Source organism: Solanum lycopersicum, chromosome 4, assembly GCF_036512215.1.
Source record: "Solanum lycopersicum chromosome 4, SLM_r2.1".
NCBI classification, from domain to species: Eukaryota; Viridiplantae; Streptophyta; class Magnoliopsida; order Solanales; family Solanaceae; genus Solanum; species Solanum lycopersicum.
In genome coordinates this window covers 13,535,191-13,553,760 of record NC_090803.1, presented here as the reverse complement: position 1 = coordinate 13,553,760, position 18,570 = coordinate 13,535,191, and the positions used below count along the sequence as shown (strand labels likewise).

General features: G+C 36.1%; 1 protein-coding gene across 1 annotated transcript in view; it reads right to left on the bottom strand.

Annotated features, from left to right (window-relative positions):
- Positions 1 to 10,727, bottom strand: part of LOC138347962 (uncharacterized) — a 32,538-nt gene extending 21,811 nt beyond the window's left edge. Inside the window, exons 1-5 of the mRNA XM_069296570.1 lie at positions 10,395 to 10,727; positions 9,603 to 9,693; positions 9,308 to 9,549; positions 3,748 to 3,844; positions 3,392 to 3,696 (exon numbers count right to left, since the gene is read on the bottom strand). Of these exons, the coding sequence (XP_069152671.1) occupies positions 3,392 to 3,696; positions 3,748 to 3,844; positions 9,308 to 9,549; positions 9,603 to 9,693; positions 10,395 to 10,727 (1,068 nt within the window). The remainder of the gene's footprint in view (positions 1 to 3,391; positions 3,697 to 3,747; positions 3,845 to 9,307; positions 9,550 to 9,602; positions 9,694 to 10,394) is intronic.
- Between the last annotated feature and the right edge of the window lie 7,843 nt (positions 10,728 to 18,570).

The following is an 18,570-nucleotide window of genomic DNA, read 5'->3' as shown; positions in this document are numbered from 1 at the left end:
AAGATACAAGAATATTTGGGACACGACCCATAAAAAATGCGAATATAGAAATACATTGTCTATTACAATACTTCAATAAGAAAAATAAAAGACATATATGTCCTCGAGTCAAATGAGGACATACTTCAACTTTTCTAGAACAATGCTATGGTCCAAGTCTTCACTTTCCAAAAGCTCCTCACCTACCAAGAACTATAGCTATAGATAAAAAAAATGCAATAGTACATACAAAGGTACTAAGTATGGCATAATGCATAAAAATAATGAAAATGGACATTTAGTTGAAATATGCATCTTTTAATTTTTAAAATCAGATTATAATCATAACAACAACATTTAACAACTTTGAAACACATAAGATAACATTTAAACAAAAAATCACAATTTTAGAGTCACTTTAGAGTGAACCCATTTCAATGTACAGTGAAGGTCTTCAGTGTTAAAGTGAAGTGCTTTCTTTTCCATTTTAACACTTCCTCGCATGTAGTCTCCTCAGTAAAAGCTATCCTAAGACTCACATAAGCAACACAAAGAGAGACTGACCATACGACCTCCCTAGGCATAACTAAATGACCCTCAAGACTACTTATAATAAGGCATATACACACTTACATCAAACATCAACACATAGATAATATGACATTCTCCTTCCTATGGATATCAAAAGACCTTAAGTAAATCACGAAGATAACGTCCATAATTGACCTCTTCAAGATTATCTCAATAATACTTAAGACTACCTAAGGCTTAGATCATGTCCACAAAATCAACCAACTTCCCTAACTAGAGTCATTCTCTAGACTACCAAAGATAAGATATGAATAGATCATCCCTTATTCCCTTTTCACTCTTTAGCTAAGGAATCCTTAAGTCATTTTAGATTAGATACACATTCATTTACATACGTCATAAGATAATTCATTATTTCATAACTTTATTAACAGACTCATACATCACATAAAGGACATTCAAGTAATGGTCTTGGACAAGACCTAAGAACTCTAACTAACACCTTCAAAGTCTATTGTGCAATGCCTAGATAGCGTCCCACACCACCAACTAAACTTCATATAACTTCTCCAATGCTATTAAGTATTCCATATGATGAGAATAGTCAATAACCGATATTGACCATGATAGCAAGACATGGAATTCGGAGTTCTATCCTAACCCAATGAGGTTGTTCTACTTGACAATGGAAAACTTAGACACATCGTATAGAGGCACATGGTTAAGGAATATGAAGGGCATTCTTTGTATTCTATTCTCATTATTTTACTAAAACTACTTCACTTTACCATACTCACTTGGTAGTAGCTTTCGTTCTCATAGAGTAATTCACATTAAGGTTCATATAAAGAGGTTCCATATCAAGTTCATAATCCAATTACATTCACCCTACCAAAGAGGTCTTCTAGAGTTACATTAAAATGGACACAAGAAGCTCATGATGACTTTCCTAAGTTTTGATATGATACCGTTCCAGACAATCAACATTGGTATCCTACCTCCCAATAATAAGTCCCAATCGACGATACCCTACCAACGGGGCGTTTATTGACCAACTAGTAGTTGACTGCATAGTGGTTTACGCTGTCTTGGGATACCTCAACACCTATTTTAGGTGTTTCTTCAAGGTCCCTTAGTTGGTCCTTGGGTATTTTTACCCGAACTTTTCAAACCCAAACTTGATTATATATGATTTTAGCCCCTATCACATGCGTAGACACACAAGACCTTTTCAAGGCACATCTTTCAAACGTCATGGATGTTCTTGGACGTTTGACCTTCAAACATCACGAAAGTCGACACACTACCTATATATGCTATAATAACTCATTCAAGGACCTTAAAACCTCATTAATAACATATAACCACATAGAACAAGATATGAGGCACCTAGGTCACTTAGTCATCGAATGTCTTTGTCGCCCCTTGACGTTTGACTTCCAATGCACCTAAACTCTTAGGCACTGCCTCATTAACCGTAATAGAACTATTTGCGACCTTATACAATCAAAACAAACATTTTAGGATCTAGTTCACCTATGTCATTTTATGGGTCTTACAATCTCCCACACTTGGACAATATTCGTCCTCGAATAACACTTGCCACTCTCTGAACACTTCCGAGAATAGAGATTCAACTAGAAGCTCATAACCATACCATATATGACATAACTAAGAAGAAAACATCAATTTCACACTATCTAGAGATTCACAACACAACATGAACTAGAAAACTATTCTATAACTCATCATACTAGAAAACTAACATGCTTCATTCCAAATAATAAAAACTCATTTTATATTCAATATCATAATTATATACATCATTTATTACAACATTACAACAATTTTAGACCAAAGAATCAATTAGTCAAATTTCCATAAATTTTACAATGAGTAGTTTTCCAAGCTAAGAGTGATTTTCACAAATTTTTCAAAAATGCAACTTTTAGGCAATTCCTGATATAAACATGCTAATATGCCAAGTAACACAACATAAACATCTTAAAAAATAATCATATTTTATAAAATACACAATGCAAGAAGTTATTGAAATTCAATTTCAATAAAACTCCTAAACACCATGCACATGCAATCATGCTTCTATATCATTCAATCTCATCCACTAACCATACTCCCCCGTCTTAGAAGGAACTCATATCACAAAAATCAATGCAAGGGCTTACCTTCATCATCAACATAATTCTCATCAGGCTTTGATCTTCTAGTCTGGAGTGCATACAAATGCCTATTTGTTGGTTCATCATCCTTTGTAACACTCGGAGCACTTGCTTACCCTCTCTTCCTCTAGAAACAAATTTAGGACAATATCTCACCTTATGTCCTTCCTTTCCACAACCATAGCAACTCCCAGTTCCCCTTAGACACTCACAATAATTTTTTTTGTACAAGTGACACATGTAGGTTTGACATTTTGAGAGCCACCTCCTTTTTTCCAATTTCACCTTAACACCCTTAGATTCTTCTTGACTTTGGGAACTCTTCATAAACCTAGGTTTCCCTTGATCACTAGAACCACTCCTTTTAAAGTTTCTAGCCATCCTCTTATGTTTAGACTGTTCAATTGATTGTGCATACAACATGAGTCTACCTAGGGTCATATCATCATGTAGCATCATCGTACGACATTCCTCCCTCTCTAGATAAATCGCACCCGTCATAAAATGACTCATTTCATCCCTTTCATTACAAACAAGAGATGGGGAATTTCTAGATAATATTGAGAACTTTAAAGAGTATTCCTCAACACTCATATTTCCTCCACCTTAACTTATCTCCTCCTACAGGGAAATTATTTACCAAGAAAAGATTCCTTAAATTCTTCCCACTCAATAGGAACCGACTCCTCCAGCCTATTAACCTTCCATTGAGTGTACCATATTTGAGAAACATCCCTCAATTCATATGAAACCAACTCCGCCTTCTCCCTAGTTGTAACTCCCATAGCACTCGACACCTTGTACACTCCATCTAGCAACTCTTGGGGATACTTTCCCACCTTAGAGCGAAGAAAGATAAAAGGATTCATCCTTACAAAGTCTCTCAAACTAGAGTTCATAGTTGTCTCCACAATATTCACCCTAGGCCCCATACTCAAATTCACTTGAGTAGTCACAGCTCGGGCTAAAGTAACCATATCCTCCCTAATATCCCTATTACTTGAATCTGGGACATCAACTCCTTCATCGATAATAGGGACATGTTCACTTTAATCACCCTGAGGAACTTGCTCAAATTCCTCAACTTGAGTAGGAATCTCTTCTTGCACATCATTCTCTTCAACTCTCCTAGCCGGTGTCGCGCATTCATCTTCCTAGAATCACAAGGAAAAACATAAGAAAATATTACTTATAAATTTTAATCTATGGAACGATATAGGAGTAGAAAAGTAGGGAAACTCTAGAGTCTTATATGTTTTCACCCATATAGGTATCGTGACTCACACCGATGGTCGAGACTCTACTATACGTGACTTGATGAGACTTTTTTGATTCCTAAACTACTTTCAAAACCTATGCTCTAATACCAAGCTTGGCGCATCCCAAAACCACAACCTAGAAGTTAGGGGATATCTCGAATTGCAACCAGCATACTTGACCTCTCGGAGGTCTTGTACAAGCCCTTGCATATCATTCATCGCATAAACATAGTGAAAAGTAGTGCAGAATTAAAACTTTTTACAAAACATGTCATAGTCTTTCAAAATATCTTTCACGTCGAGTCATAGGAAATACTAAGTCACAATCTCATCATCTAAAGATACAAGAATACTTGGGACACGACCTATATAAAATACGAATCTAGAAATACTTAGTCTATTACAATACTTCAACAAGAAACATAAAATACATATATGCCCTCGAGTCAAATGAGGAAATACTTCAACTTCTCTTGAACGATGCTACGGTCCAAGTCTCCACTTCCAAAAGCTCTTCACCTACCATGAACTATGCATATAGATATAAGCATGGATAAGTACAACCACATTTACTAGGTATGGAATAATGCACAAAAATCATTAAAAGAGACATTTAGTTGAAATATTCATCCTCTCAATTTTAAAATCATATTATTATAAGAACAATATTTAACAACTTAGAAATACATAAGATAACATTTAAACCAAATATCACAATTTTAGAGTCACCTTACAGTGAACTTATTTCACTATATGATGAAGTTCTTCATTGTTACAGTGAAGTGATTTCTTTCCATTTTAACATTTCCTAGCATGTAGTCTCCTCACTAAAAACTATCCTAAGACTCACTTAATAAACACAAAGAGAGACCGCCCGTATAACCTCCCTAAGAATATGTAAATGACCCTTAAGACTACCTATAATAAAGCACATACACACTTATAAGACATAAAACATCAAAAGATAGATAATATGACATTCTCGTGAGAAAGGCTATCAAAAGATCTATTTATGTAAATCAAGAAGATAACGTCCATGATTGACCTCTTAAAGATTAACTAAGTAATTCTTAATAATACTTAAGGGTTAGATCATGTCCACATAATCAACCGAATTCCCCAACTAGAGTCATTCTCAAGACTTCCAAAGATAAGATATGAAGAGAAATTTCTTATGTCCTCTTAACACTTTAGTTAAGGAGTCCTTAAGTCAATTTAGATTAGGTACTCATACATTTACATACTTCATAACATAATTCATTAGTTCATAAGTTTATTCCGAGACTCATACATCACATAAAGGACATTCAAGTAATGGTCTTGGACAAGACGTAAGAACTTTAACTAACAACTTCAAAGCCTATTGTGCAATGTCTAGATAGAGTCCCATACCACCTAAACTTCATAGAACTTCTCTAATGCTAGTAAGTATTCCATATGATGAGAATAGTCAATAACCAACATAGACCATGACAGCAAGACATGGAATTCGGAGTTATTTCCTACCCCGATGTGTTTTTTCTACTTGCCAATGGTAGAACTTAGACACATCCCATGAAGGCACATGGTTAAGGAATATGAAGGGCATGCTTGTATTCTAGCCTCATTCTTAGACTCAAACTACTTCCTTTTACCATAATCACTCTGTACTAGCATTCTTTCTCATAGAGTAATTCACATTAAGGTTCAAGTAAAGGGGTTCCATATCAAGTTCATAACCCAAGTACATTTACCCTAACAAAGAGGTCTTCTAGGGTTACCTTACAATGGCGACAAGAATCTCATTATGATTTTCCTAAGGTTTGATATAGTGTTGTTCCACCCAATCAACATTAGTTCCATCATTCCTTTACCTTGAAGGATACCATTACGAGTTTCTACTTCAACATTCATAGCCTTACCACTAGATCAATGTTTGGACATAAAAGACTCTCTTAACATCATTTAGGGTCTTATATCATTCATAGATACAAGACTAAGAGTTTTAACATCCTAAGTCAAGACATCACATACTCATTATTATATATGCATCATGTAAGGGACACAAGTCAACCAACAGAAGACATCATATACTTCATTTTAACTCATAATACATGTCATTCTAGAAACACATAAACATAACCATATCATTCAAGTCATCCTATACACAATCATACCATCATCAATATGACCAAAATAGACTCATAATGTCAATAAGGAATAACCAAGACTCAACCCTAAGACTATACAGACAAAGTCAAAGTCATATTCTAACTTGATCACCTAAGATGAAATGAATAAAAAAACACATATATGAATTCACATGTAGATATTATTGTCATACTTCACATAATATATTATAAAAATATCTACATTACTTCAAATATTTTCCGACAAGGCCATGATCATTACATTGCTTAAAATAACACCGACAATGCGACATCATTTGCAATTAAAGAACATAACACTGTCATTATAAGTTTACCATACCAAACACAACATAATTGAAGTATAAACAATATCAAAATAAAGGAATAAAGGAAATAGCGGTAGAGTGCCACGACTCCATCCTCAACACCCCAATATGATGCTAAATCATCCAATTAAATAACATAAGGCCTCATCAAGATTGTATGCCTCGATCACTTCATTCGCTGTTTCAGCATGCCCTAGATAAATTTTTATTCACTGCCTGTTGACCTTGAACCTTACACCCTCCTTAGTCTCCAACTCAACTGCACCATGAGGGAATTGTTGGGTGATCAAATAGGGATCAGTCCATTTGGACTTGAGATTGCCCGGAAACATGAAACCTAGAATTGAACAAAAGCACCAAATCCCCAACCAAGAAATTGCGCTTCTCAATCTTTTGGTCATGGTACTTCTTCATCTTTTCTTTATAGAGGGATGAACTTTCATATGCCTTCAAGCGAAATTCATCAAGTTCATTCTACCCGTTTAACCTCTGTTCTGCAGCCTCATTCCAATCCATTTTCAACTTTTTCATTGCCAAATGGATTTATTCTCTAATTCAACCAGTAAGTGACACGCCTTCCCATATACAAGTTAGTATGGGAACATACCTATGGGAGTCTTGTATGCTGTCCGATAGGCCCAAAGAGAATCACTAAGCCTCCTTGACTAATCCATTCTACTAGCATTCACAATTTTTGCTAAAATTTTCTTCATCTCCCTATTTGATACCTCAACTTTTCCGCTAGTTTGAGGATGATAAGGAGTGGCCACATTATGGTGAACCCCATATCTTTCCAATAATCCCTTGAATAACTTTGTGCAGAAGTGGGATCCCCTATCACTGATAATATCCCTTAGGGTGCCAAATCTACAAAATATGTTCTTTTTCAAGAACGCGGTAACACTCTTGCCTTTATTATTTGCAAGTATGATAGCTTTCATCCATTTAGAAACATAATTGACTGCAACAGGAATGTTCTTCATCCCATGAGAACTCACAAAAGGGACCATAAAGTCAATTCCCCACACATCAAACAACTAAATCCGAAAATGGGATTTGATGGAGCTCTTGCTTTCGCGGAATGCCACCATCTCTTTGGCATCTATCACATGACTTGGCGAACTCATGAGCATCTTGGTTCACTGTTGGCCAATAGTAGACACATTGCAAGATGTTGTGAGCAGTCCAAATACCACTATGATGCCCTCCTACAAGCGAAGAATGTCATGCCTCCAAAACACTCAACATCTCAACTACTGACACACAAGGCCGAATAAGCCCATCAGCACAACTCTTATATAAGTATGGCTCCATCATGCATGAACTCTTTCCTTTGATGAAAGGACAAGTCCGGTGGGACGATATCACTAGCAACATAATTTGCAAAATCTGCGAACCGTGGAACGAAGTCTTGGGAGGCAGCCAATACATGCTCATCAGGGAAAGTATCATGATATCAACATTTTAACCCAACTCTCCCATTGCTTCATCTTCTAATTAAGACAAGTGATCAACAACTTGATTTTTGATTCCTATTCTATCTTTTACCTCAAAGTAAATTCTTGCAATAGTAAAACCCAATGAATCAACCTCAGTTTGGCATCCTTATTTGTTATCAAATATCTCAAAGCAAAATGATCAGTATGCACTATAACTCTAGTGCCAAGCAAATAGGAGCAAAATTTCTTGAAAGCAAAGACTACATCAATGACCTCTTGTTCATTCATGGTGTTGTTCTTTTGGGATTCCTTAAGGGCTTTACTAGCATAGTAAATGAGATGAAGGATTTTGTCCCTTCGTTGTCCCAATACCACACCTAGAGTAACCCCACTCACATCACACATCACCTTATAAGGCTTTCTCCAATCCGGAGAAATGATGATAGGTGCATACACCAACTTTTCCTTCAACTCACCAAATTCCTTAAGACAAGATTCATCAAAATGATACTCACCCTCTTTCTCAAGCAAATTTCACAAAGGATGTGCAATATTTGAAAATTCCTTGATTAACCTTCAGTAAAAGCCTGCATGCCCAAGAAAACTTCTCACACCTTTTATAGGGATAGGTGGAGGAAGTCGCTCTATCACCTCAACTTTGACTTGATCAACCTCTATACCCTTCTCTGAAATATGATGACCCTATACAATACCTTCTTTCACCATGAAATGACATTTTTCCCAATTTAGCACAAGGTTGCAATCTTCACACCTCTTAAGAATCTCGGACAAATAAGTCAAACACCTCTAAAAGGAGTCACCAACCACTAAAAAATCATCCATCAACACCTCAATAGTGTTATCCACCATATCAGAGAATATAGACATCATACATCTTTGAAACGTGGTCGATGCATTACATAACCCAAATGGAATTCTCTTGCATGTGAAGGTCCCGTAGGGACAAGTAAATGTGGTTTTCTCTTGATCTTTCAGTGCAATAGAAATATTTTATAACCCGAATATCCATCAAGAAAAAAGTACCTCCCCTTTCCTACAAGTCTATCCAACATTTGTTCCATGAAGGGCATAGAAAAACGGTCTTTCTTGGTCCATGCATTTAATTTCCAGTAATCCATACATACCCTCCATCTAGTAACCAGCCTCATCGAAAAAAATCTCATTTTTCTCATTGGGGACAACAATCATTCCCCCTTTCTTAGGTACACACTTAAAAGGGCAAACCCAACTACTATCGCCGATTGGCTATGTCACTCCAGCATCCAACCAGTTAATGATTTCCTTTTTTACCACCTCTTTCATAGGTGGATTTAAACATCTCTAGTACTCAATACTTTGCTTATGATTGGGCATGAGTTGGATTTTATGTTAACAAATCCAAGGAGGGATCCCAATAATATCTGCAATAGTCCATTAAATAGCTCTTTTAAACATTTTAAATACCTCCACCAAACTCTCAACTTGATGTACATTCAAATTTGATGCAATAATTACTGGCAAAGTGTCACTTTTTCCCAAGAATACATACCTCAGATGAGGTGGTAGAGCCTTAACTTCTACCTTTGGTTCCTCCTCTAAAGATGGTTTCGCGAGTGGAGACACGTGATGCTTCATATCTAACTCCAACTTCTTTGGTTTAAACCGAACATCACTTTGATCAAGTGCCGCGACCAAGAATTCATACTCTTCATACAATCATAATCAAAATTCATGATCACTATCGCTAGTGCTTCTACACCCAGACGCTCTTCTATTTGTACATCAGATGATTTTTCAAACCTGTAAGATATGGCAATACCGATTAGATCTCCCCACTCTGCCTCGTGAAACTACAAATGTTGAAAGTCACTTATTCATTGTTCAACCAAAATGTCATTTGCCCTTTCTCCGTATAAACCAAGGCTCTACTCGTAGCAAGGAATGGCACCCAAAGAATAATAGGCACCTCAAAATGAACCTCATAATCAAGAATCACAAAATCAGCCGAAAATATGAATGACTTCACCTTTACTAACACATCGCGGAGTATGCCAATAGGACTTTCACCGTTCGATCGGCCATTAGTAGTCGCATTGTAGTGGGTTTTGGGTCACTCAAACCCAACTTCTTGTAAATAGAAAGAGGCATGATATTTATGCTTTCCCCAAAATCAAATAATGTGTCGCAAAGTGTAATAACCCGATTGTACATGGAATAGTGAAGACATCCGAATCATCTTTATTTTGCACTATAGACCTTGTACCAATAGCACTACAATTTTGCATTCTATCATCATCCTCAAATCTCACTAATCTTTTTTTAGAGACCATATCTTTCATGAACATGGCATATTCGAGAATTTGTTCAAGAGCTTGTATCAAAGGTACATTGATGGAAAGTCGTTTAAGCATACTGATAAATCGCTGGTATTTACCATCCTCGGTCTTTTTCACTAACCTCTATGGGAATGTAGGTGGTGGTCTAGGAATGGGGGTCACCTTTTGGGTACCTCAGCTTCTTTCCTTATTTTTTCTTCTAACTCACCACTAACCTCCACTACCTCATCATTGCCTCTTATCACATTTTCTATACCAGACGTCATCGGTTGGTCAATGGTTTGGTTACCACCTCGAGTTGTTATTATCACACAATGTCCATCATTTTTCGAATTTTTGACAGTATTGCTAGGAAGAGTGCCTGGTTGGCATGGGTTCACAATCGAAGACAATTGGCCCATTTGCAACTCAAGATGCTTGACCGAGATTGCATGTGCATCAAATTTTTTCCCAATACTCGCTAAGTCACTCCTCAACTCTTTAGTGTACTCATCACTAGCATCAAACCTCCTCATCATTTTCTGCAACATATCCTCAACTCGCACCATACTGCCTCAACCATGCCTAGGAGCAACTTCAAGATTTTAAGGTGGAACATAGGGCCCACTCCTATCATTTCTCTTACCATAGTTAAAAAGGCTGAAGTTGTTGTCGCGCTTGTAATTCCTATATCGGACATAATGACCCTCTCGTTTGTAATTACCATAGTTACGACCTTGGTTTTCTTGACCTTGGCGCCAATTTTCCTTATTGGAGCTGTTGGCGGTTGGTCAACAAAAAACCATCTGATCATTTACTACAGAAGAGTCCTCCTCATAGTAATACTCATCAATTGCGGTGGTGGTTTAGACAAGTAGTTCATCGCATTTACCTTTTTTACAACCCAGTAACATATTTCAACACCAACCCAAGCTCAGTTCTCATTTGAGTTGTTTCCTCATAAATCTCATCTGCAGTTAATTTGTGTGTGGATTGCACTGCAAAGGTTTCTCCCAGTATGTGACTTCCTAGTGCTCCAAGCTTTATTATTTTGGGAGATTTTCTCTAACTTATCAGTGATCTAAGCATAAGGAAACTCCCCATAAGAACCACCCGCTATCATATCCAGTACTGCATTATTATTATCATCTTGTCCCCTATAGAAGTACTCTTTCAGTGACTCATCATCGGTGCGGTGATTGGGGACACTTCTCAAGAACAAGGTGAACCTATTCCACGAACTATTGATTGATTTTCTCGATAGTGACACAAAGTTGTTCACTCTATCTTTGTGGTTTATCTTCTTGGACGTCGGGTATTAACGTGCTAATAACACATCTCTCGATTGATTCCAAGTGTAGATTGAGTTTAAGGGAGCTCGGTAAACCATATAGCGGCCTCTCTCGTCAATAAGAGAGGAAACACTTTCAACCCAATAATTTCCATATTAAAATCATGTCTCCCTACACAACTCTTACACACCGACCACTCCTTGACGATGTGAGCATGTGGATCCTAATAAGGTAGCGCCGAAAACAAACCTCTGGCGGTGAGCATTTGCATCAGACTACTAGTTACCACTAAAGTATGGTCGTGTGGAAGGGAGGCAAGACAAGTGGGTCGTTAGACTCATTAATATTATCATATTCCCTATAATATTCTTGAGGGCGTGGACCAGGAGGTTGCCTATGTATTTCACCTTTCCCACAATTTTCAGGTAATAATTGATCATTAGCATCAACCGATGGTGGAATTTCCACGTTGTGATCATCATTAAGAATACCCAAATTTCAGTTCATTCTACGCAGTGTATGCTCCAGCTTAGGGTTGCGTGAGAGTATGGGTTCTCCTCTACTCCGCCTACTTGGTATACACGGAAGTTAGATCTGCAAAAAACAAAAAGACAAAGAAAAAGTAAAATTAGGAAAATATTGACTAAAATTTGGTAATAAGCTTAAAGTTGATCTAAAAGTTACTTTCCCCGGTAGCAGCGCAAAAATTTGATACGCTTAAATTTACTTCTCGAAAAGAAGTATAAGAGGTCATATCAAGTAAAGAACCCAACTATGAGGTTGCGGTCAATCCCATGAGGAAAATGATTTACACTTAACTTTAACCTATTATTACTTCTATTAAGTCAAGTCCTTTTCAAGAAACAAGTAACAAAAAGGGGGTTTTAAAGAAATAAATGTAATTTGCTTTTTCTAAGTAAATAAGTAACAGGTTCAAAGATTTGATTTCTATCAAGTAATGAGAGTAACTAGGGATTAAGTGCTCCCCACAAGTTCATAATGCGGTAATTCCAGCTATAACAATCCTTTCCTAGTATCTTATATGCAATGTGGTAAGTTATGTATCCTTAATTCCTTGGTCCAGCAACTAGGGGATTTCACTCTGCACCTTTGTCCGGCTACTTGTGTATGCTTTACCAAACCTTAACTTTGCCTCATATTAAGCATCATAATCGGTGTTTGGCTTTGTTATTAATTCACACCAACCGACACTAGCATATTAGATAGTCTTTACAAAATTTACGTTGATAATTCTTTTCTTATAATCTACCTCCTTGGTCTCGCAAGTAGATATAAGCCGAGTTCTAATGAGTTCACTCGTTAAAAAGACTTCTAAACGAAAGAATTATCAATACATGCAAGACACTATTTGAGAATTATTATTTTAGTTAGGTTTTACATTGTTATTTACCCATGGTTCCCACAACCCTAGTTATGGAGTTTAGTTACCCATGTATATATTGACACAAGTCATATTAATTAGATAAGAATTCATGCACTTACTTTGATAAGATTGAAGAAAATCCAGAAAATTCCTTAAATTAATCCAAAACTTGCAATAAATGATTCCGGGAAATAAAGTAATTTTCTTCAAATCCCAAAATTGAACACATAGAACAATAAAAATAGAAATTATGAAAGATTCTAACCTCAAAAACGATGTTTTTACAAGTACTTATAATAATAGAATCCTAACAAAAGAGGAAAATCTACCCAAAAATGTGTCTGAGTCGACGATTGGAGCGACGGACCGTCGAGGGCCTCCGTCGTTCCATACTTAACTTCTTTCTCTGCTTCTTTCTTCACCAACTTTCTGTTACCATGACGGTCCATTGCGTTCACAACGGTCGGTCGATGGATTCCATTCCTCCATACTTAGAATCTTTTGATAATGGGTACTGGCTACTCTCTGGTTACATTGAAGGATGTGCAGGACGGTTCATCGTGGCTATGACGGTCCGTTGAGAGCCTCCGTAGCCCCACATAATAAAAATTCCCCAACTTTCTTTAGCAGCCTTTTTCTTTGTACGATGGTGGCCACCTATGGACCGTCGAGGTCACAGCGTACCATCGATTGCTCCGTAGGTCGTCACTTCTACAATTTTAAGCACAATTCTCCCATGTTCTACTTATGAAAAGATTTCCTGTAAACAAAGAGAACGATATATCAAAACTAATAAAAAAAGTCCTTAGACACACACTAAACTTAAGGAAAAAGCATTGAAAGTATAGTGAAACCATGGTACATCAGTAACGAACGATATTATGAAGCCACGTGTGATGCCGGCAAGTTGTTTTGTGCAGGCCAAAGGCGATATGGGCAGACCAAATCTGATGTCTCCTAACCATTGTGTGCAGGACAAAGGGGATGCACAACTTACCATTGTGGGCCAAAGGTGATGCGGGCAGGCAACACCTGATGTCAACTGACCATTGTGTGTTGGCCAAGGGTGATGCAGGTATTCTACGCCCGACAATGAATGAGTGATATGCACAAGACACGCCGATGTGGGTAATCCACAACAAATGTCAGTTGAGCGATGTGAACAAGCCAGGACCATTGCGGGCGGTCCACCACCAATGTCGTGAGACAAATGCCGCTTTGAGTTGGCCGATGTCGCTTGCCCGAAGCGCACATGACTTGGATGAAGATGCCTGTTGTGCCAGACGCTAATCTAGCCATATCGATGTGCACACGCCATAGCTCATGGTACAAGCCTTAGTTGATGTTGTCTATCATTGTCCAGCGTTCCTTACCCTATGGGCATTAGCTATGGAAGATGTTGGTTACCGTTAGCCGATGCCGATGTCACTTGACAAATGTACACATTACACGTATGATGTGTGCATGCCTTGGTTTATATAACATGTAGATGGCCGATGCCGCTTGCCTGAATCCCGAATTCCATGTCCAATTTTTGGTCCACTTAGAACTCTTGATTTTGCGGTGTGGATTTTGACTAAGAGGAGTAGACATCATTTGGTGCAAAGATTCATAATGAACGTGTAAAACCCATATATGCACGTTTTAAGGTACAAACACGTATTATCTTCCACAAACAACTTTTTATATAAAAAATAAGTCATCAACAATTTTTTTATTTTTTATGCTAATCATGAAAATGAGTATCTAGTCATTACTGGCAGCAGCGGGATGTTACGAGGACTAAGACAAGTCCTTATCATTCGTCATAGCACATCATAGGTAAGAAAATATGGGAAAAATTAACAAAATTTGCTTATATCGCGAGGTGATTTACATAGACCTCTACATATGAAACATACATAGGTTTCTCTCATAAACAACATACAACATATAGGAATTTAGTCTAATACTTTGTCTCACATTAAACCATCTATAAAGTTCATCATAATAGTTTGGGCACAGTCCTTAGTCTATTACTATATTCCATATAGGCGAGAATGAAAGTCTCAACATGAGAATGTAATCATTGTCTCAAACAAAGACAAAACTACTAAGGCTTGATTAGTGGCTTTATCCTTAGAACTCATGAGAACTTACCAATTGATTTAGGAAAGACCAAGTCTTATTATTCAATGACCATGAATCTCCTCAGTGGCCCGAACCTAAAATGTTTGGGGAAAAGGGAGAACATTTGGGTTAGTACAAATCACATGTTCTAAGTATAGCTCCTATGCACAAAATCATCAATACATGAGAAAAGGACATGAGAAAAGGGCAATTTAGTCGAAATCATGATTTCCATCAATTTAAATCAACATGCATATATAAGAAGAAAAATAAGTCAATTCGACATAATAGCTACCTAACATGTAAATCACCCAAGCAATACTTATGCAATACCAAAGATAGAACCCCATAATCCATCTAAGGTAAGTATCACATTAAGCGACCCACTTCATGCTTACAACATACTTTCATAACATTCTTCTACATAAATGCTTACTCATAATTTATTAATGATAACCATAATCATAATCGCAATCATAAAAGAAAACTACTTAGAATCATCCCTTAAGATCCCACATGTGCAATGAGTAAAAGAAGTCTCATACCCTCCCTTACCCTATGTAGTAGCCTTCAAGACAACCCTAATAAGTGTTTACATGCTTAACTTTTTCATTTACTTTTACAGTAGGGAAAGAAGTGCAACAACCGACATGATACCATGTGAGCTACATGGAATCCGGTGTTCTACTCCCACACCGAAAAAAGAGAGTTAACACTTGCCTAAGGTGCAACCATTCATACGTAGCTATCTAGGTGGATCCACTAAGCTAGAGTCCTATGTGGGCACATAGTTAAGGGTCAAGGAGATTCTTTCTAAAGAACCTTTATTACTAACATGGAGGTTTCCATCTCATTATACAACACATAACTATGGAATCCAGACTTACTAATGTGAGGAAACCCATGTAGGAAGTCGGACTTATTAATGTGAGACCTTCATCCCATTTACATGCCCTTTTATTGCTAAGCAAATCTTACCTTTAGTAATCATCATATAACATCATACAAGTTCATATTAGTCTCTTTTAGACCTCTAAGGAAGCATCTTATCATAATAGCTCATAGGTGATCACAAGTGAGAACTATCATTTCATTTTAGACACAACATTATAATCATGAGAAACTAAATTCAATCATATAATTATCACATCATAACATAATTACATACTTCATATCTAATTCATAGATCTAGGGTTAGGGATGAGGGATCCTTGTCACCAACATCACAACAATTCACCTTGCATAATTGAGATCAAAGGAGAATCAATATCATACCTCATTGCCTTTCATGGGACTTCATAATTCAATACCTAAGAACTCGGAACTAAAATATGAAATAGGGCAATTCATTAAGTATTAACATAGCTAAAAATCAAAGAAGACAAGGGACATGTTCATCACCATCAACAATTCATCTTAATCAATCTAAGAAATTAGGAATTTGGTGAAAGACATGGGTCAAGGGAAAACTCATAGGAATTCATCAATTGACCTTCAATTCATACTTAAAACATAATTAATCATAATTCATCACAATTAACTCACTATATCGTTTTAGAAATCATATTTTGAAGGACCTCTTGGGGAAAGGAATCCCAAGAGTGAAAGAAATAATACCTTATTCATGAGAGAGCCAGAAATTGGGTTGAAAAACTTGAAGGCTTGATCTTCTTCATGGAGCTCTATTAATATTCAATAATGTTTTGGAGGAAGAGAGAATTTGGGAGAGGGAGAAAGAGATTTTTTATTTCAATTTGTGTGACTTGATTTTTGTGTTAGAATAGACCTAAAACTGACCCTTATACATTATATACTCACCCATTAAATTACCCAAAAGATCCTCACTTAAATGGGTTTATTTGTGAAGTTAAAACACCCAAAACACGACTTTTATGATATCAGCGAAGTGAGTGCGCGTCACGAGGCTAATTCTCATATTTATTTTCGAATTTTGATCTGAGGCAATAGGGTCCATGTCAGCCCCGCGTCGTGAGGAAAAATCCAAATTCTCACGTGATGGCTGCGTGAGCACAGCAGAATCAGAATATGCCTGCGCGTAAGCTGCCTTCCAACTTCGTGTCCTCCCCAAGGACCCTTCCGCTGGTCCTCGGGGTGTCGTGAATAGATGTTTTGACCCTTCATACTAAATTATACCTATTCAAAGTCTTTTTACAAGTTTTGGACTTCATATGACCCTCTGAAACATTCGCCAAACATAGGGGCGTCAACTAGTTGAATTTAACTAGTTTTCTCAAACAAGTTATTTACACTATTATAGGTCTAAAATCAACATTATACAACATATGAGACTCTAGTGTAGGTCATGAAAATTATGGCGTGTTACATAATGATAAAACATAGGAAAAATATGAAAATAAAATAAAAATAGTGCCAACGATTAACAAATAAATATAGTAACTTTATATTCAATAATTTCAATAATTATTTTAAATTTTATTTTTTTCAGGAAATCCCAAAAATGAGTAATTGATGAACCAAAATTGGGGATATATGAAAAATATATATAAATAACGCCAAATATCATAAACAAATATTGTAACCTTACATTCAACAATTTCAACAATGTTTTTTAAATTTTTATTTTTTTTTCATAAATCTTGTAAAGGGATAATTCATGTATAAAATAAGAAAAAAAATGAAAAAAGCATAAAAATTTGACACCAAAAATTCACAAATAAATATAGTAACCTTAAATTCAATAATTTCAACCATTTTTTTTCAATATTAATTTTTGTTGTTATAAATCCTGAAAATGGGTAATTCATAAATAAAAAAAATATAAAATTCACTCCAAAAATGCACAAACATATATACTAAACTTAAATTCAACAACTTCAACAATTCTTTTTTATTTTTATTTTTGTTCGGTAAATTCCGAAAATAGAAAAATTTTATTGATAAAAAGTAGGGAAAATATATTATTTTGAAAATATAAATTAACGGCAAATATACATAAATGAATAAAATAATCTTAAATTCATCAAAAAAAAATAATTTTTATTTTTATTCGTTAAATCATGAAAATGGATACTAAAATATAAAATTTGAAAAATATGAGAAATTGTAAAACTAACGCCAAAAATTCACAAATACATATAGTAACCTTAAATTGAACAATTTCATAAATTTTGATTTTAAAATGTGATGTAAAAATAAAAAATGGTAAAATAAATTTTTACAAATGACTAAAAGTCAGGAAAAATATGAAAATGCTCGAATTATTTTAACCATGTGAAACTAATGGTGGTACATATTTCTACAAATAAAAGATTTTTCTTTATCGTATGAACTGTAAAAGTAATGAAACAAATACAAATGAACCAGGTGAGTCAGAAATGTTGACAATACATGGTGGAAAATAGATGAATATGTTGTTATGCATAAAGGGTGATTCACACTCTTTTCATTTTTGTACGACATGAACATCTGCATGTCGACTACACCTCGATTAATGTAGTCATATGTGACATCGCTTATTTTTTAAATGTAGGCTACAAATGATGCGAGTTATCATGTCCAATTTCGTCTAACCAAAGTGTGCAGGCCAAGCACATCGGATGTCGATAGACCGCTTTGTGTAGAAAAAGGACAATACTTGCAGGCCAC